We start from the raw sequence: 21,761 nt of genomic DNA on the forward strand, positions 1-21,761 counted from the left end.
CATGTAATAAACAAATCCAGAGTTCTCACTTGAAAACAAATGACCAGGCTCAAATTATCATACTCTGGACACATTAGGCAAAGACCCCTTGAGAAATCTATAATTCTGGGAAAGGCGAAAGGAAAGAGGATGACTAACAGTGAGATGGGTGGACTCATTTATAGCAGTGATGGGTATACTGTTGGGAGAACTGAGGAGTCAGGTTGGGAACAGATCATCCTGGAGAAAGTTTATCTGTGTGGTCTCTAAGAGAGGACACCAACTTGATGGCACATGCAAACACATCTGATGTACCTATTGGAACATCCATCAGAAGGTGGACTCAGAAAATGCCTTGATACACACCTTGTATACACCTTGCCTGGAGCTTATTCCATGATCATATATTCCCCACTGTATGAATAACTAAAATGCATTTAGTTACTGCATAAAGACACATGATGGCTAAAAGTATCAGAAATATGAGGTCCAATAGGTATGGCAGTGAGGCTCACTGGTGAGTTCACACCCTTAAAATTCTGTTTTGAAGTCCTCCAGAAGAGGAAGACTTCAGTACAGCTTTTTTTCCTTCATTTTGGATCAGGAACAAAGATTATACAATTTCTGGTGGAGTAGTCTTGGCATTTTGGGGGGATGTTAATTTCCAGTAAGGTGGGTGAGAATTACAGGGTTGTCTTCAGTGTAACAATAGCAAACTTTAAACCACTGCTCCAAGCAAAAACTCACTTTTTGTGAGAATCCAGTTGCCAGTGGTGTCCATGGGGGGAATCCAAGGGGAGAAAATGATGAAGGCAGCACTGAGTGACAGAACACAACCTCTGTTCCTTTTATATATGTGCTAAGATGTCATATATGTGTATGAAAGCAGTGGAACTTGTATCATGTTGATATGATGGCTCTTTTCATCACTAATGGAAGCAGTGGATCCTGGAGACATCTATTCCACCTTCCATTCCTTAAAATTCTGACTCAAAATGCCCCCAAATATTAACTGTAAACCACTTTGAGTTTTCTTTTAATGGGAAGCAGTATAAAGATGTTTTAAAAAAATAAACAAAATTAAACATTATGTGAACAAACTCCCTATGAAAAAGCTACCTTTCCCACACCTGCTTTCATAAGATAGAAAGAAAAAAAAACACCAGCCATGTTGATGAATGACAGTAATTGCTTCCCAAAAAGCAGTAGTACGGTACAGTAACACAAAGAAGAAAATCCTCCCTAATCTCTAAAAAAAATAAAATGAAAAGATCATCTGCCAGGATTTGGTACATGGCTGTGTTCTGTTTGGTGCTCAAATTTTAAAAATAGATTTCGACAAGGAAAAGTGAATGTCAGTAAAACAACTTCAAAAGATAAAGAACTTGACATAAAAGTCATTGAAAAACTTACAGGATTTCCTTGTCTTCCTTCTGGTCCTGGAGAACCCTGTTGTCCAACTTCTCCCTTAATGATGACACACAAAAATCATGAAAATATTAAGTTTTCAGTACCAGACTGGGAACTGTAACAGATTAACTTAATTCAACCAATATATGAGAAATATCTAAATTCTGCCAGTAAAATACATGAAGCCAAATCTTGCTGCTACACAGGATGCCCTCTTCATTGCTGCAACCTGTTTTTTAATTCTTCTTTTATTTAGGTTACAGACCTTGCCAATGATCCAAAGGCTATATTCAGACCTGGTCCCCTAGGAAATATATTTCTAGCACACACCAAGAGTTCGTCCACATTCTGATTTAGCAGAACATGAAAGATGTGCTAGTGTGTGCTGCTCTATTGCTTTCTGCCTCCAGAGGGCACAACTAACAAAATATGGACAGCTTTCTAAAAGAGTCAGGGGGTAGTTGATTTGGCTGCAGTTAGCAGCTAACAATGACCCAGTGATGCGGAACTTGCCGATTTACAGCTCATATTATCTATACCAACAGTGATTGGAATAAGTATTGAATTACGCTGGAAAGCATTAGGAACACATAAATAAGATTAGTCCAGGAAAATATGGAAATTAGCCTGGTTATTTTGTCAGAGAATTCAGGGGATAGACTTTTTTTTCCATTCAATTGTGTCCAGTTCTCAGAGACTGCCTGCACAAATCCCTGCAGTTTTCTTGGCAAGGTTTTTCAGAAGTGATTTGCCACTGCTTCCTTCCTAGGGCTGAGAGAAAGTAGTTACCCAGCTGGCCCAAAGGGTACCAGCTGGCTGGGTTTTTTGTCAGATAATTCAGAGGACAGTACATTAATACAATTTTTCCCCAATGCTATAGTTCTGAAGTCCTCAATATACAGTGGGGCAAAAAAGTATTTAGTCAGCCACCAATTGTGCAAGTTCTCCCACTTAAAAAGATGAGAGAGGCCTGTAATTTTCATCATAGGTATACCTCAACTACGAGAGACAAAGTGGGGGAAAAAATCCAGAAAATCACATTGTCTGATTTTTAAAGAATTTATTTGCAAATCATGGTGGAAAATAAGTATTTGGTCAATACCAAAAGTTCATCTCAATACTTTGTTATATATCCTTTGTTGGCAATGACAGAGGTCAAACGTTCTCTGTAAGTCTTCACAAGGTTTTCACACACTGTTGCTGGTATTTTGGCCCATTCCTCCATGCAGATCTCCTCTAGATGTTTTGGGGCTGTTGCTGGGCAACACGGACTTTCAACTCCCTCCAAAGGTTTTCCATGGGGTTGAGATATGGAGACTGGCTAGGCCACTCCAGGACCTTGAAATGCTTCTTACGAAGCCACTCCTTCGTTGCCCGGGCGGTGTGTTTGGGATCATTGTCATGCTGAAAGACCCAGCCACGTTTCATCTTCAATGCCCTTGCTGATGGAAGGAGGTGTTCACTCAAAATCTCACGATACATGGCCCCATTCATTCTTTCCTTTACACAGATCAGTCGTCCTGGTCCCTTTGCAGAAAAACATCCCCAAAGCATGATGTTTCCACCCCCATGCTTCACAGTAGGTATGGTGTTCTTTGGATGCAACTCAGCATTCTCTCTCCTCCAAACACAACGAGTTGAAGTTTAGACCAAAACATTCTACTTTGGTTTCATCTGACCATATGACATTCTCCCAATCCTCTTCTGGATCATCCAAATGCTCTCTAGCAAACTTCAGACAGGCCCGGACATGTACTGGCTTAAGCAGGGGGGCACATCTGGCACTGCAGGATTTGAGTCGCTGGCGGCATAGTGTGTTACTGATGGTAGCCTTTGTTACTTTGGTCCCAGCTCTCTGCAGGTCATTCACTAGGTCCCCCCATGTGGTTCTGGGATTTTTGCTCACCATTCTTGTGATCATTTTGACCCCACGGGGTGAGATCTTGCATGGAGCCCCAGATCAAGGGAGATTATCAGTCTTGTATGTCTTCCATTTTCTAATTATTGCTCCCATAGTTGATTTCTTCACACCAAGCTGCTTGCTTATTGCAGATTCAGTCTTCCCAGCCTGGTGCAGGTCTACAATTTTGTTCCTGGTGTTCTTCAACAGCTTTTTGGTCTTGGCCATAGTGGAGTTTGGAGTGTGACTGTTTGAGGTTGTGGACAGGTGTCTTTTATACTGATAACAAGGTCAAACAGGTGCCATTACTACAGGTAATGAGTGGAGGACAAAGGAGCCTCTTAAAGAAGTAGTTACAGGTCTGTGAGAGCCAGACATCTTGCTTGTTTGTAGGTGACCAAATACTTATTTTCCACCATGATTTGCAAATAAATTCTTTAAAAATCAGACAATGTGATTTTCTGGATTTTTTTCCCCATTTTGTCTCTCATAGTTGAGGTATACCTATGATGAAAATTACAGGCCTCTCTCATCTTTTTAAGTGGGAGAACTTGCACAATTGGTGGCTGACTAAATACTTTTTTGCCCCACTGTAGCTTGTATTCCATACATATATGTATGTGAGAGAGTGCACACACATGCACACAGACTTAAAATAGAGGTTTCAAGCCATTATGATCTGTACCATCCTACAACAGCTAACAGCAGCTAGCCAACCATGACTGACCCCCTCCAAAAAAACCCTCATAGATCAGTTCTAATTAGGACTTCAATGGGAGATGAACAAGAAATCCCAGAAATGCAGGCTATGTAAGGTTTGGTATGGAGACGGCATTGGTCATGCTTGTTAATGACCTATGGCAGAGCCAGGATGTGGGTAGTGTGTCCATCCTTGTGCTCCTTGATCTGTCAGTGGCTTTTGAGTTGGGGATGAGAGGCATTGCTTTGCAGTGGTTCTCCTCCTTTCTTCGTGGCCAGTTTCAATCAGTGTTGACAGATGGGAGAGATCTAACCCACAGTCCCACACACGTGGAGTGCTGCAGGGCTCAGCACTCTTTTTGGCTAACACCTACATAAAACCATTGGCTGAATGTCATCCAGGAATTATCATAGACTCGGTTGTTCTCCCAGGCCTTGGGGAGCCCCCTTTTTGTTTTGTTTTGTTTTGCTTGCTTCATTTCATTTTGTTTTACTTTGATTACTTTGCTCTTCTGGTCTGTGTTATCATACACACACACACGCACATATATATATACACACATGCATACATACACATTCATTCATTCATATATTCATTCCTAGTTGTAAGCTGCACACAATTGTATGGGACACCTATAAATTAAATAAACACAAACATATAAATAAATAATAGGTTGAAAAAGCATTCCAGAAGGCAGTAATAGCAAACCACTTCTCTACTGCTGCCCCCACCTCCACCCCCACAAGAGAAGAAAATACTCAAGAGAATGGCTGGTGTGGGTCTTCCGGGCTGTGTTGTGGAAGTTCTGTTTCCTAATGTTTCACCAGCTTCTGTGACCAGCATCTTCAGAGGACAGGAGCAGTTCTCTCCGTGCCCAGGATGATGTGACCCTCTTGTGGGTATTTATAGAGATCAACGAGGGTGCCTGAAGGGTGTGGGGGGGTTGGGTTAACGATTGGCTGCTTGTTTTGGTGTCAGAATATGTGTGTATCTTCCTGGGGGTTAGGCAGGGTTTTTTCTATTGAGTTGTTAATGAGTGGCTGCTGGGGGTGATTAGGACCAATCCTGAAAAATATTGCCTGCAAAAGGTCAATGAACTCAGCTCAACCACCAGGATGCGTGAACAATTCACCCAATGAACATGCTAATCACCCCCAGCAGCCACTCGTTAACAACTCAATAGAAAAAACCCTGCCTAACCCCCAGGAAGATACACACATATTCTGACACCAAAACAAGCAGCCAATCGTTAACCCAACACCCCCCCACACCCTTCAGGCATCCTCGCTGATCTCTATAAATACCCACAACAGGGTCACATCATCCTGGGCACAGAGAGAACTGCTCCTATGTGTGCTCCTGCCCTCTGAAGATGCCGGTCACAGATGCTGGCGAAACGTTAGGAAACAAAACTTCCAGAACACAGCCACACAGCCCGGAAGACCCACACCAGCCATCATATTCCGGTTGTGAAAGCCTTCGACAATACACTCAAGAGAATCTTTATTCTTATGACCCATCCTGGCTGGGAATTTAAAAACTAGCATGACCTGTGCAGGCTGATAATTATACAAGCTCCATTCCCAACATTTTGAAGGATACCAGGTTGAAGAAGACTTAGCTACATCTTTAACCAATTATAACTGTGAAGTGCTCATGCTCTGAATGAGTTTCTTAAGGACAGGGGGATTTTTACATACAGTGGGAAAGTTGAGATTCAGTAAATATAATTTTTAAAGCACCCTTATAATCAGTGGAGAGAGTTCCCAGTGACAAAGAGAATTCACCCATTTAGCAAAGAAGGACTGTACCTTGATTATGCCACAGAAGAATGTTTGCAAATGTATGTTTCTACAGAGGCCAAATTATAGAGAGCATGATTTTGGTGTGAAGCAGAATATTTACTGTTTCCAGGAAAAAAAGGAATTTCTGAATTTTTGGGAAGAAAATAAAGAAGATTCCAGAAGAAATGTTCAAAGATGCTTTTCTTGTTAAAATGTTCTGATTTTGATTACAATAAACCCAAGTGAAGTGATGTTTTATAGACAGCAGATGTTAAGAGGCAAAATGACAGCAATTTGATCCAGCACAAATAAGAGACCATTGCTTTTATAATTTCAAACAATTCAAAAATAAATGCTGTACTTCTTCCTCCTGCTCTGTATTATAATAATCTAAGAACAATTGAAATAATGCAATGTTTTTAAACAAAAGCATACATTAAAAATTAGATTTAAAAAAACAGATAGCAAGAAGGAAATTCAGCCAATAATCTACTGCGTTGTCATTGTTCTTCACATTTCCTATACACCCCATTGCTGCCAGAGCAGCACCATCTGCCAGAAAGAGCAATTTAATTTGATTAGGGAATTCCCAAGGTATGTAGCAAGGGGAGGGGATGGAAAAAGCCCCAGCAAAAACCGCCTAAGGATTCCATATACAGTATTGAATGGAAGAGAGCAAAATCATGTAGCTGAGCAAGTGACTGCAAGAATCTCAATTCTTATCCTATATTTGCATGGTGGTAAGCATGGATCAGCTTTGATATATGGGAGGATCTTAATTAGGTCAAGTCCTCTCTCCCCCATGAAGAAAACGTATGAGCACCTACCCATATCTGGAACCCTTGCAGGGTGCACAGTGATTGGATGGTCAAGAAGATGAGCAGCGGATGCAGAAGGGTGTTATCTGGTCCCCCTTTTTCTATTATGAATTGCTTCCTTGTTCTCTCTGTCAGATGAACTCCCAGTCTCTGCTAGCTACCAGCAAACTGCAGAAGCAAATACTTTTGATCCTCTCAGTGCTGGTGGAGGCAAAAGGTCTTACGTAGCAGCATCTAAGTTCTATCACCAAGGCAAAAAATTGCCTGATCCTACAATGATACGAATGATTGCCTACAAAAATTACATTCTTGAGTGGCCAAACTGATATTTTTCCTCCATGTTTCTCTACCCTTTTTCTTTCTTCATGAGTTCATTGAGTTAATTTGGTCTCGGTCTTGTTTTAAACTTCTTGACTATCTGTAGCTGCTCTTAAATAACACATTTGTTTAAAAGAAGTTGAAACACACAAGAATAAGATTAATAAAATAAAAAAACCAATAATAAAATAGAAACAAGTACATGCATACATTCCAGTTATCTATATAATATTTGGACAAAATCAATAAATTGGGTACCTTAAAACCTGGATTTCCGGGTATGCCATCCTTCCCATTTCTCCCAAGTTCTCCCTGTTTTAATATAGTTAGAGTAGAGTTACTCACCATTTGTAATAGTGTAGGAAAAAGGAAAACAAACAGAACTCCTCCAAATTTGTCAGAAACTTACAGGCCGTCCAGGTATTCCAGGAACTCCTGCAGCACCTCTCTCTCCTTTTGCACCCTGGTAAAAGAATATGAGGAAGACAAATAATAATTAGGGCAGCAGTAAATCAAACTGTCAGCACCCGCCAAGGCTGACATAACATATGGTGAGTGGAAGCTGACTCATTAGTCCATCTCATAAACTGCTAAATGTGCTTGACCAGTTGTTGAAAAACCTGGAATTAGCACTGTGAAGAAAAATTGTCCTTTGTATTTTTTTCCTTTCAGTACTTATTCAATGTGATGAAATTTTTATGGGTAAAGTGGGTGTTCTTGCCCTTGTTTTAAGTTACAGGTTACCAAGAGATCTGTGGGAATGTCTTATCTTTCATTATACAAGATTTCCTCCAGCAGTTTGCAGCCACCTAGGTTTCCCATGCTTGAACTAAAATCCCAAAGGAAGGTCCCCTAAGAGAACTCTTCCCATTAGATTTTTTTAGACTGAGAAGGATGGACAGCCAAGGAGGCTTCAGAAAAATGTGGAACAGAAAGCAGTAGCATCCATTGCCACTACCAGCAATACAGTAAGCACAATCATACCACCAAGAAAAAGTCTGGAGCAAAAGAAAGTCTGAAGCACTCAAACAGAAAACTGTTTTGCAGAAGAACAAGAATGTCAAGACACTGCAAGGCGAGTTTTGCTCTAACATGACTTGGGACAGCTGAACTATTCAGCTGAATGTCATGCAGCAGAATGAATTTTGGTATGGCTGCCTTTCAGAACAGAATGCAGAGCTCTTGCCAAGGAATAATTTAAGAATGACATCAAAGCAGCAAATGTCCATCCCCCATTACCAGCATCCTGCCAAATCTGGAGCAACAAGACTTGTGTTAAACCTTAATCAGTGAGAGATAGCTTATTTAAGAAAACCAAGTTTGCCACATGAACTCCTGGCTTAGGACAGTAAAGAGGGGAGGGGGAATGCATTAAAAACGGATTCGGAAGGGAGAATGGTAGGATTCTCTAGAGCAAAACGCGGAACTGGCTATAATACCACAAGCAAGGCAATTGGGATTTTCGCCTCAGAGAATATGTAAACATCCATTCAACAATAGGTACCACAGCAGTATTTTTACTAGATTCCCCCTCAAAAGTGAGACATTTCTGTGATGTATCAGAATGATTTGAAGGCTATCCAGTTGCAGCCTTCAGATAAAATAATGTTGAGAAGGCCTCTGCAGTCCACTAAAGTAATAGTTTTAATCTAAATTCCAGTTCTACCAGAGGAGAACTTACTCACTTCCCCACTGATGTTACTATTATGAGCACAATATCTCTTCTTTCTTTCCTTGAAAGTAATATGCTTTATATTACTTTAAAGTAATATAAAGTAATATAATAAAGTAATATTAAAGTTTGAAAGGTAATCTTATATACCTAACATCAAGAAAAGTTTATATAAACAATTGTTCCTCTTGCTTAAGAAGCGAACAGAATTATTTCCTCCCTCAACTGCAAACATGAATCTGCCCTCTTTGAGCCAACCTAAGTGTTGAAAGTTCTCCCTAATCCGCAATGGATCTCTCAGCAATGTTTAACCCCTCAAGCACCATTATTGTTGGTCACACAGTTAGCCAGATGTTTAGACTGGATTTGGCATTTTTATCCACCTATGGATTCCCTCCTAAGGACCTGGGATAGGCAGATGTTGTTGTTTGATGGTGTTAAATGTATCATTGCAGGATGTAAGCTGTTCCAAGTAAAGCTGCCTTTTGCAACTGACTGATGGTGATTTTGACTACGCCGATGATCTTCAAGTGGTGCTCCAGATGTTTTTGGATTGCACCCAAGGCACCTATTACTATTGGTGCTATCTTTGCTTTCTTTTTTTTTTTTGTCTGCGCTCAGTCATTGCTGACCCTGCAGTGACTGCTTGGACAAGTCCTTGCAGTTTTCAAGGCAATTGTTTTTCGGAAGTGGTTTGCCAGAGCCTCCTTCCTAGAGCAAAGCCCAGCTGGCGAGCGCAGGAGACGGGTTTCCGTTGCTTCGCGCCCTTTTTGGGCGCGTGCGGTTTTTCGCTTACCGGCAACTGCTCCCAACTCCTTTTTGCAAGGCGCCACCAGCATTTTTCCTCCCACTGGAGTGAGAGTACCCATTTATCTACTCACGTGAGTTTTCAACCTGTTGGGTTGACAGGAACTGGGGAGGAAACAGGAGCTCACCCTGTTTAACGCGAAGGCTGGACTCGAACCGCTGAAGCATCGACCATTTCTGGCCGGCAACTTTCAGCGTCATTAAGCCGCTGCGCCACCGCGTCCCCCTTTGCTTTCTTTTGCCACAGTCTATTTCTATTTGTAGGTCTTTGTATTTTGTGATTTTCTCCAGTTCCTTCTCTTCTCTTCTGCTGTCTCCAGGTATTGCAATGTCCATTATCCAGACTTCTTTGTCTTTCTTATCAATAATTGTTAAGTCTGGGGTGTTGTGTGGCAGGTGCTTGTCTGTTTGAATTCTAAAGTCCCAGAGCACTTTAGCTTCTTCATTTTCTATTACTTTGTCTGTTTTGTGGTCCCACCAGTTCTTGCTTGCAGGCAAATGGTATTTCTTGCAGATATTCCAATGCACCATGGTTGCTATTTTGTCATACTGTTGTTTGTAGTCAGTCTGTGCGATCTTCTTGCAGCAGCCAACTAGGTGGTCCACTGTTTCCTCAGCTTCTTTGCAGAGGCAGCATTTGCTGTCTGTTGCTGTCTTCTCAATTCTGGCTTTGTATGCATTTGTTCTTAAGGCTTGGTCTTGTGCAGCCAGAATTAGCCCCTCTTTCTTCAACTTTCCTGCTCTTAGCCATTGCCAGGTGTTGTTGTTATCTGCTTTGTCTGCTAGTTTTGTGCGTGTGTGTGTGTGTGTGTGTGTGTACTGGCCATGCAATACTTTGCCTTGCCATGTCTCTTTTCTATTCTTCATTTGGTCTTTCTTGTAGGCCACTTTGGTCTCTTCAGTATTCAGTAAGCCTTCATGGTGTACTAGCTTCACTGTTCCTGAGATATTCTTCTAATGCCTTTTTTTCTTCAATTTTTTTCTTCAACTTCAACCAGCTTACAACCTTTATCACTATTGACAGTGTTTTATCAACACTGAAGCATGCTAAGCATAATCAGATCTATATGATTCTGTCAAGCCCACACAGAAAACATTACAAGTCACTCTGTATTCACTCTCTCCCTGTCCAGCTGATCTGGAGAGTTCAAAGAATGATATCCTATTAGTGCCCTGACTCCCAAGCTACCATCAATCCAAGAATAATACAAATCATGTTGCATCCCCTGCACACAAAAGAGAACAGCTTATTGTTAGTGTTCCTCACTTTACCAATCCATGTATATCTGCATGGTGGGTTGCAAAAAAAAAAAAAAAGGCTGAGAAGGGGGGGAAATGTTTCATAGAAGCTATGAAATGGGTAACTTAAGCTTGGAAAGTTGTGTGAGACAAGAATTCTCTCTAATGGGAAGATGGACTATCTACATGGGATACAGAATACGAGTTTCTTCCCCAAACCTAAAATGTTGCATTTCATAGGAAAATTGAGTTTAAAATGAAATTTGTTATGCTTTATAATAAAGCAGAACTGGGTAAAAAAATAAACTGACTCAATTTCCAATCAAGGCCAGTGCTGTTCTTTAAGTGGTTCAAAACATCAGTCTGGAAATGCACAATCTGATAATCATCAGGAACAGTGGCTTGACGTGAAGGGAGATGAAATAGAGTTCTGCCACTACAATCCAGTCTTTATTTTCTCTGAGTCCTGCATAACAATGCGTCAGAATAAAAGGTCAGCCGGGGGAGATATAGACAAAACCAAGGTAGTAGTTAACAGACCTTCCTCTTTCCTTCTCTTCATGCATAGTAGATTTAATCCCATCACCATTTAACAAGTTTTGACAGTTCATGGAGAGGCAGGGAAGGACTTTGGAAAACCAGTGAGGAAGATGGGAAGAAAAAGCTAGAGAATTATCTCCAGCTCAGAACTGAATCTGTAGGGAAGAATTTTAGGGCACCTAAAATTCATCTTTCTTTTAAACAAAAGTTTTTCATCTCTTTTGTCAAAGTAAATCATCTGATCCTATAAAAACTTGCCTTTTTCCCATAAATTCCTGGTATTCCTTGATCTCCTTTAGGTCCTCTGTCACCCTTCATAAAATAAATAGATAACTTTATTTTGCTATGCAAAAGAGCAAATTAAATCCTGCAGAATAAGGCATGCAAACATAGCTCACTGTATTTATGGTGACAACAGCCATAACTTAAGATGGTGCAGATGTGACTTAAAATTAATACTTATTTACACTCTGGAAATAAAATGCCTTCATAATTATGCATCCAGACCACCTGCCTATCATGAACTTTTACACCCAGTACTATAAAACATACAGTACCACCAAACAACTTCATGTGAAAGAATAACAACTCAATTTTACTGCTATTGTAGTTCCAATTTGCAATATTTTTAGGAAGTCCGTTATAAAAAATGAATTAAAAATCCAAAAACAAATTCATCTACTAGGGGCATCATCAATGAAAGGATGAGACAATTTGAGCAATATTTCACATAAGATAAACTTTGCACTGATGTTGAGGTGGTAAAATAGACTAAATATTCCAGGCCTTCAGAGGAGGCTAGTTTCAATTATCAGGAGAGAAGAGATGATAATATTGAGGATGGGACCCTAGTATCACAGGCTTGCCAGATAAGGGATAACCATTTAAAATTGGATAAACATCAACCTATATGATGTCACCACTTCCATAAAAATGGTTGTTGACCTCTACTTATCTGCCAACGTTTCAAAGTAAAACATTTTTTCTGTTCTTGAAGACAGAAAAAAACATGGAATAATCACTCCTATATTTTTTATTCTGAATGAGATAAAAAGCACAGGGTTTTTAATTATTATTTTGACAATCCCTTGATTCTTTTTTTTAACATCCTACCCATTGTTACAAGAAGCATTTGGTTTGAACCTTAGATCCTGGAATCCCATGTAATCCAGGGAAACCTGAAAGCCCACGTTCACCCTAGAAAAAGAAAAAAAAATCTCTGTGAAGCAAGTTAAGTAAATGGACAGGATAATAGGAGGTATCAAAAGGCATCATTTCTTAAATGAGAGAAATATATCTACTCCACATGGCTTGCTTTCTAAATGAGAATTACACTACTGCTTCCTTCAGTACACAGCCATTAATTCTTCAGTCTGGTCATGATGCCAAGACATCCTTGAGCTAAGATTTAGCCATTTAGTCTTAGGAAATGAGGAAATGGTATACAAAAACAAATGCAAAGGGCACTGCTTTGGCTAGGAAAAAGAAACTAGAAAATAATTAGCCATCAGCCAGAGGCTCCCAGCAACTGCATTTTAAAATAATTAAGAAATGAACTATATGGAATCCACAAAAGCACAGAGGCCAACAGTCTATGTTGTCCTTTCTAGAACCAGCCCCATCAAAATTCTTGTTGGGGGATATCTTGCACAACAGATACACCATACCAACATATTGAAAACATATTTATAGAGTCACTGTGTAGGATAATGGATAGTAAAAACATCTGACAATTTCAGTGAACTCATGGAGTATGTAGCTGTATGGCTTTATTCATGAAGTCAGTTTAGCAGGTAACTACATATTGCTTGACTGTTCTCCATCACTGCCAGATGTTAAGTTTCCCTCCCTATTTTATTTTTAACTATTGATGATTTATTTGCAAGCTCCTTGACCTATTCCAATAAAACAGCTGAATTGTATCTTGCCAGTATGTGGAGCAGTAAATCTGTACCAGGACATATAAATCATCATCTGGACAGTAAATTAAAGTCCTGGTAATTCACAACTTCTGGAACACTTCAAAAAAAATCTCTACGTGCAATCAACTGAACATAAGCAATAGTCATCAATTTTGTTTTGAAGAAGTAGGAAAATGTTCTTAAATGCCTGAAACTGACATTTTGCAACATCATTTTGTGTAAAAACAAGCCCAGACAGCTTGAACTCAAGTTACTTTAACTCAAGTTTCAGTTCAGATATATATTCTGAGGTAGCTTTGAGCTAAATCACAATGGCAACTAATCTAGGTTCCCATAACTCAATACTTTCTATAATTTTTCCCTCCTTTTCTTCTTTCCTCCCTCCTCCCCCCTTTTTTCCCTTTAAATAAACACATACCATTCTTGTATGTTGCTATTTCCTTGTTGCAGTTGGTTGGATCATAACTGTCATAATCCCAACAATGCCTAACAGGGCTTCAGCAAGTATTAGACTCAATGTAAGTTAGCGTAGCTTTACATTCTCAGAGTGTTTTATAAATCCTAGTACTTCTTATGTCTTTATCGATAGTTATCTACCTTAGTTATCTGTAGCAGGGTTCCTCAACCTCAGCAACTTTAAGATGGGTGGACTTCAACTCCCAGAATTCCCCAGCCAGCATGGCTGGCTGGGGAATTCTGGGACTTGAGGTCCACCCATCTTAAAGTTGCTGAGGTTGAGGAACCCTGATCTATAGCATTCACACTGTAATTATATAGGTCACTCCTGGGCATTAATCCCTGTACTTTGTAATTTTACATTAATAATTTTTATTTTTACTTTATTGTATTCTATCAATATGATATTTCATTTTACTTTTATTTTAGAGTGATTGCTATGTTATTAGTTTTATGCTGGTCTACAACCAAAAGAAACAACAACAACTAATCTTACTAGAAATGAAGTTATTAAACATCTGGCTCAAATGCTTCTTGCATACCTCAGAGAATTAACACTCATGAAGGGGCCCCAGTGAACATTTTCTCATTCATTATTACTCTTAGGGTCATTGCCAAATTCATTTCTTAACCATACTGGCACAGCTGACTCTGATATCATAATGAATGGAAAATCATTGCTCACTGGGAGCTTTCTATATACAACAAAGAATACAAAGTAATTTGGCCAAGATGAATTTTTAGCATAATAATATAAGGGGGTGATGGGTACAACAAAGCTGTGCTATATATAAGTATGCTGTACCCCATGAAGACACTGAATACAATTCTAAACGCTTGGATTTTCCAAATGTGCAGAATGTTCTCCAAAAAAGAGACTTGAAATATATTCAATAATTACATATATTACTTTACTGTGAACTTTACTATCCCTGGGCCTCATACAGTAGGATCATAAATATATACAAAGCTTTAACTTACAAAGACATTGTTTAGTCATTAAACACTGTCAAAAGTGCACAGATGCACACTAATGTACCCATCTTTTATGTCATTGGTTGGACATCCAGACTTATTGGGGAGATTTTGAATACAGGAGGAAAAAAAGCAAATAAAAAGCAAACCATGGTAGAAGTTATCTCTGAACTAAGAAGTATTCAGAAGCATTTTAGAATTAATGTAAATAAACTAGAGAGTCCCTATACAAAGATACATTTATACAGACAATCAAGTATATTTTAAACTGATAATGTATACATTAGTAACTATCTTTTGAACATTTTGAGTATTGTGTATAGCACTTATTGATTAAAATGAATTAAAGGTGTTAAACTAGCCTTACCTTTGCCCCATCTGTCCCAGGTTCGCCTTTCACACCTGGAAGGCCACGTGGACCCTTGTAAAAAAAAAATTAATCTAATTATGAACCTCATTGAATTTTATGGATTGTTTTATTTATAACTGCAATAATCATTATGTTAAATGTTGTCTTCACAGTGGTTCTTAGAATAGCCTTCCCCAATTTTGGCCATGCTAGTTAAGAATTTTGCAATTCTGCCCAAAACATGAAGGCACTTGAGGAAGTATTGTCTAGTGTATAAAAGGCATAGTGAGCTTACTTGAATCCCTGGGGATCCTGGAGTTCCTGCTACTCCACGATAGCCCTAAGAAGAAAAACCCAAACATTATACTATTGTGAGTTTGAGCACTTTGATTTAAATTATTTAAAACAACACTTTCACTGCTCAGCCTTGAGGACTGTGGAATTTCAATCATGCGCACAGAACTGGGCATATCACTGTGTCGACGGAACTTTGCAAAAAAGAATATGTTGCAGGCCAGCAACTCCAGCAGAGCAGCAAAGTAATTGTTTAGGGTCATTCCATTACCTTCTAAATAGATTGAATTAGATGTATTCCATCCATTAAGTTCAGATGACAAAGTGATTGAATTTTAGAGTTTGCTCATCTCAGGTGGCCACTTTAAATCTGAACCACATGGAAGGTAACCTCCTGTGAGGAATTCCCACACACATTCATATGAATGAACTTATTGGTATACTTTTCCTGGATGACTAAAAGGAGAGGAGCAGAAATCTGGTTCCTAATAAACAGATGTAGATCTTTTGATGTTCCTTCTGAAATCTTAAATCCTACTTTTTACACCAGTATGGAACAACAGCATGACACTCCATAGAATATCCCAACTAACATATGGCCTTTTGAACAATTTGGATTTAAAATGGGCTGCAATATGTGGCTGTTTAAATCAGCTCTCTATTCCAGTGGAGGAAATTGGATGAATGTCCTCTTTGTCTTCATTAACAAAACCTACTATTATGAATGATCTTAATCTGTAAATCTACATTTTCAGCTTGAATTATAAAGTACATTCCAAAAAAATTAATAAAATTTAAAAGATGTTCACAATAAATAACAAATAGCAGTTATTCGCATTTTTCAAAAAAAAAAAAAAAGGAAAATAAATGAGCAGCCAGGAAAAAAAATCCCTATAACTATATGGCTTTCAGAGAATGTAAAAACTTGATGGCTGAGCTGTGAACTCAACAATCTACCTGCTGATCTGCTGCCATTCACAGAATTTTTTTTTCCTAAAAAATAAGGTATTGTTTTTACTTTTCTTTGAAAGCCAATATATATTTTTAAGGGAAATATATTGTTATAAGCTATTGCTTATTAACAATATATTTTTATTTTAAAAAAATACACACCCACACACATATATGACATTTAACAGTGCCATTCAATAATAGAAACAAAGAAATAAGCATTTGAGCAATAAATTTAAAAAGATAGGTCAGTTTGTTCAGTCCCTCAATCTGAAAACAGGATAATTTAGCCACCATCAGGTCCTGTCCACACCCCATCCCACTGAATCACAAGCTAAGAACAGGTACACTTACATTTTAAAGGATCCTATTTGTGATTTTTATTAAAAAAATGTTAGGTAATTACTACAGATGATGATGATGATGATGATGATGATGATGATGATGATGATGATGATGATATTTTTATCCCACCTTTTTATATATAACTCAAGGTGGTAAACGTACCTAATACTCTTGCCCATCTATTTTCTCCATAACAACAACCCTGTGAGGTGGGTTGGGCTGGGTGCGAGTGACTGGCCCGAAGTCACCCAGCTGGCTTTCATGCCTAAGGCAGGCCTAGAACTCATAGTCTCCTGGTTTCAAAGACCTTAATCACTACACCAACCTAGCTCTCTATTATTATACACATACATATGTTACCCTTTGAATGAATCACTTGATTCTAAGATTTTATATATGCAGTTTTGGCTATCTTAATGACAGAACACACATCACAAGAACATAAAATACTTAAATGCTATGGATTTATTGCCATACCCAGAAACATAACATAGGCCTTTGTTTATGAATTTGGGTATGGTAATACATCTGTGCACCAGCATGAAGACATTTCCCTGTTTCTACAGAACATGTCCTAATGCTGGTACCTACATCTTGTCAGCCCATAGCTGAGGCACTCCAAAGATGGTTTTACACACTTCATTCTGGAAGTGGTGATCTCCCTGTTAACATAGCTCAAGATCTTCCATCTGGAAAATCCATTATGCATGGAGTAGAAGGCTTGAGATTATGCACTTGAGTACGGCAATATGCTTGGACTATATCTGCCCTTCTATCCAGTCTCTGGGCTCAAGACCTGTTCTGCGCTGCTGATTTGAGAAAGACCAAATTCTGACTTCTGAAGCCACATTTTCGTTCTTTTTTCAAATGGATTGTCAGCCAACCAACTGATCAAACTTGAGTGTGAAATCCTACAACTGAGTATCCCACCGCTTGTCTAAAACAAATGTAATTGAGAGTTAATCAAAAGATCTCAGTTCTTGTACTTGAATGGCATGCATGGTGGGGATTTCCCCTCCTATTGGCCTCTGTTCCCATGGAAGCCCTGGAGCCTCTCCTCATGTGATGTTCTTAGAAGAGCTTAAGGTACCACACCAAATGTCATGGCAAAACCTATTTCTCTTAACATAAAGTTTCAGATGACCTGATAAACTCGGATATTTATTGACTAGATAAAACTTTACATTTTTCACTCTGATTGATAATACTTCCTGATATGTGGGCCAGGAGGTTAAATGAGCTCTGCTGACTAGTGTGGTTTTGTTTGTTGACCTTGTATATTTATTGTTGGACAGTTTTAACTGACATTTGTTTTTGTACACTGCCTGGATTCACTGTCATGAGATGGGTGGTCCAATAAATCTTATAAATAAATAAACACATCCATCCATCATATTGTGCTGATTACTGTCATGCCTGCTTATTAACTTAACTTTAAAAGTAATATGTAACTTTAAAATGATATAAGGTATTCAAATACATAGAACTAAACTAAAATTACTATAAAAATTAAAAGTAACTCAATTTACTTACTTTTATGAAGCTTGTAAATCTCTTGTCTTTTACTGTATGTTTTTCTTTCTTTTTCTTTTACTTTTTTTTTCTCATGTCTATCTTTTTTCTATTAAAATGTTCAATAAAAAGTAAAACCACACACACACACACACACACAAAACTGTTTCTCAGACTCCAGCTCTTCAATATGTAACTGTCACTGTATCTCAGTGTTAGCTGCAAGTTTCCGGATGACCGCTAAATGGCAGCCAAGAAATTTTAAAAAAAACTTTAACTTTTTTTTGTAATCTAGTGGTCAGCTGGTCAATGCACTGTTACAAGAAATGAAAAGACAGTTCATTCAGTCAGTGGTATGATGGGAAAGAAAAAAAAAATGCAGCATACAAAGTAACCAGAATGTGGTGCATGCCAGTTGGGGAAGGTTTTTCGCATGGTGGATGACGTTGAGCAGGGCTGGAATTTCTGCCAAAGAAACTACCAGTCACAGTCCTTGATATGTTGCCATTAAAGCTGCATGGACAGCAGCACAGCACAGACCTGTTTCAGGTACACAGTAAGGATTTGCTGTGGGGACAGCAAGATTTAGGATGGCATGCTTTCCTACTAGCTCTGGGTCAGAGAGGGAGCTCAGCAAAGCAGCTGTGTGGATATGGCTATAAAGGAAGCCACATCTCTACAACCATTCATCTCCTCTACAGGTAGTCCTTGGGTTATGATGGCAATTGGGACCAGAATTTCTGTCACTAAGTGATGTGGTCATAAAGTGCAATGTCACGTGACTGCATTGCTTAGCGATGGCAATCCTAGCAGTCCCCACTGCTGTTGGAACCCCAGGACCATGCTGGTCATTAAGCTGAAAGAGGCAGGAGTCCCAGGGAAGCAGGCTGATGGGTGCATGGGTGCCATGGGGGGTGGGAGGTGCCATGGGCAGGCGGTTCAGAGCATGGGAAGGTGTGTGGGTGACACGGGGGACAGGGAGTGCCACAGGCATGCGACCTGGAGCACGGGTGGGAGAAGAAACAGCAGGAGTGGGAGCAACTTCTGATTTCCTGATGGTTTCCCTATTGACTATGCTTGTGGGAAGCTGGCAGGGAATGTCAGAAATTGCAATCATGTAACCACGGCTTGCTGCAATGTCGTAATCGTGAGCCAAGCACCATGCACCCAGATTGCAATCACGTGTCCATGGGGATGCTGCAACAGCCAGAACTCCAAGGACCGGTTGTAAGTCTCCCTCGTTCAATGCCGTTGTAACTTTGAATGGTTGCTGAACAAGGAATTGTTACCTGAGGGCTACCCATATATGGAAATCTATCTTTCTTTATTGCATATACTTAGAGGCCAAATTGGCATCATTTTCTTCTTCTGGCAATTATTTAATCGTTATATTTTAAAAAATACAATTAACTGACGCATACCATTGTTCGTTTTAGTTCATTGTTCTTGGTTTTACTGTCGTATATCTGTTCTGAAGGCTTTTCCTTGTTCGGCAGCTTAAATATTACTATAATTACTCCAGTAAAGTCTCTTTATATTTCAGCTATATTTATTGTGAATAATGCAATGTGGTTCAGGTTATTAGCTATCAGTACATTTCAAGCAATCTTCAGTAGGCATTCTAAGATGTCATCCTAAATCATCATATTTCAGTTTCATTTTCCTGATTCATATATTTGTTTATTTTCCCCAGGAGACCAAGGAGCACTTCAGTGGAAATTTAGATCAGGAATGTTGCCCCCTTCCATGGCAACATTTATTTAGCTTTAAAATAGTTTTTTCCAAAAGTCATCCAATCACACACATTCTGATGTTCCATCTACTACTCACAACAGAATTCAATGTACATTAAAAAAGTAGTATATAACTGTGCCCAGTTATGATTTATTTCAAAATCAAGCAAGCATTCCCAATCTTCTCTATATAAACACTCAGTCTGAGAATTACTGCTGACCACATTCATAATCTGCCAGTTCACATGTTCCAGGGAACATGAATGCCTGTGGAAAGTTGGGTTTGCATGCATGGAATGAATATGGTTCTAACTCAAAGAAATATTCCATGATATTTAGAGCTTATTAAAAATGGCCTCTATGCCTTAATAGAACTGCCCACAGAGCACATTTTCATTAAAAGAAGCATATGACTTTAAGATGGAGGGTTTTGTATTATTACTTTTCAGCCCATTTTACTATATACTGATTCCTGTTATGTCTAATTAATACTCAGGGATAGTTTCATTTACAGACCAAGTACTAACTAAAAGAAATTTTAAAAATTTAGGAGTAAGTTCCCATGAGTTCAAGAAGCATTACATAAGATTGCCACTTAGGCAGACTAAAACCAGCATCATGGTTTTAATACTCCTTCTTAATAGACCTCTCTATTTCTAGAGCAACTTTTTAAAAAATTTCCATGCTTAGAAAAATGTTCAACTTGAAAAACTGACTCATCTGAGGAAAATATGCAGAACTGCCAAATTATAAATCTACAGGAATGGTTGATTTTTCCTTCATGGTTCATTATAATGTTATTTATATCATTACTAAGAAGCTTTGTCCAGAGCTAGAATAAAAGCTACAGCAAAGATGTGGCTTTCTACTTCCAAAAATATCAGCAGTATAACTTCCCACTTACTATTGATAGCAAAAACTCTTTTCATCACTAATCCAGAGATTATGTTATATTATGGAGACTTCATGAGCAACAAAGTATCTACCTTTTCATGAAATCACAATTAATTATATTAAGTCTCTGTGTTGCTTATAACCAAAGCTCAGATGGCATCTGTTTCCTCAGGGAAGAATCTGATTATTCTAAAAGTTACAGAAAGTCTGCTCTCAGGATATGGAGGATAGCTTCACTAAATAAAATATATCCTTATTTATGTTGCACTGGAAAATCCATTTCCTTCCCAGCAAGGACAGAAACCGGAAGAGCAACCCTACCACTCCTGCATCATTAAATTCACACCCCAGTCAACAAAAGGTTGCCCATTCCAGCTACGACTGATGAACCAGTCAAGGCGTCCCTGCTTGCTAGTCAGAGGAGACTCTGAGGAGTGAGGAGATCTCTGTTGCAAAAACACAGGAAACACATTACTGCCATAGAATCCCTTTTTACTTCTTGGACCTGAAAACAGAAACTGCCACAGTTCAATTTTTCAAGATGCCCTTCTGGACACAGTCAGTTAATGTCTGCTAACCATGTACAGCTGAATGGAGAGATTTCATGTACTCTGCTAACTATGTACTCACGGAGAGATTTCATGCCAGTAGAAGCCCTGATTGCACAATTCCCCTGATAGCAAGGAAGACCCTGAACATGTACAACATTGCACATTGTTGAACGTTATGCCCATATGGGGCTCTTTCCCATGCTCACCAAAATATGCAGACATGCCAGAGAGATATGGCTATCTTACAAAGCCCCATTCATATGTTCAGGGAAGGTGCATGCAGATCTTCTGATAAGGTCTATAGTTCCCCTCATTTTTCTTCATTAATCTCTCTCTGGATTATTATCCAGAACTGTTCAAAATGTACTGCCTGTATTGTGAAGAATATTGGTGTGGGACTGAGAAAATCTAGGCTCAAACTGCTAGCCAAGCAGAGAGATTATTGAGAATATTGACAATGGGTTGCTCTGGAGAAGATGAAATATGGGATGACTTCATGTAATCTACTAGAGCTCCTTAGAGCAAGCTTCCCCAACCTGTGCCCTCCGGATGACTTCAGATACCTCTCAGAATTCCCAGATAGCATAGCCATTCCTAGAATTCTAGAAAATG

The 21,761-nt window shown here is 39.0% G+C and overlaps 1 protein-coding gene across 1 annotated transcript in view; it reads right to left on the bottom strand.

Moving 5' to 3' along the window:
* COL21A1 (collagen type XXI alpha 1 chain) overlaps positions 1-21,761 on the bottom strand; it is a 117,230-nt gene that overhangs the window by 45,655 nt on the left and 49,814 nt on the right. The window contains exons 12-18 of the mRNA XM_088137181.1: positions 15,165-15,209; positions 14,888-14,941; positions 12,311-12,364; positions 11,426-11,479; positions 7,319-7,372; positions 7,168-7,221; positions 1,393-1,446 (exon numbers count right to left, since the gene is read on the bottom strand). Of these exons, the coding sequence (XP_087993307.1) occupies positions 1,393-1,446; positions 7,168-7,221; positions 7,319-7,372; positions 11,426-11,479; positions 12,311-12,364; positions 14,888-14,941; positions 15,165-15,209 (369 nt within the window). The remainder of the gene's footprint in view (positions 1-1,392; positions 1,447-7,167; positions 7,222-7,318; positions 7,373-11,425; positions 11,480-12,310; positions 12,365-14,887; positions 14,942-15,164; positions 15,210-21,761) is intronic.

The sequence above is a fragment of the Python bivittatus genome, unplaced genomic scaffold (assembly GCF_059951505.1).
Source record: "Python bivittatus isolate LINGU-HERP-01145 unplaced genomic scaffold, Pbiv_v1 ctg000020_np1212, whole genome shotgun sequence".
Classification (NCBI taxonomy): Eukaryota; Metazoa; Chordata; class Lepidosauria; order Squamata; family Pythonidae; genus Python; species Python bivittatus.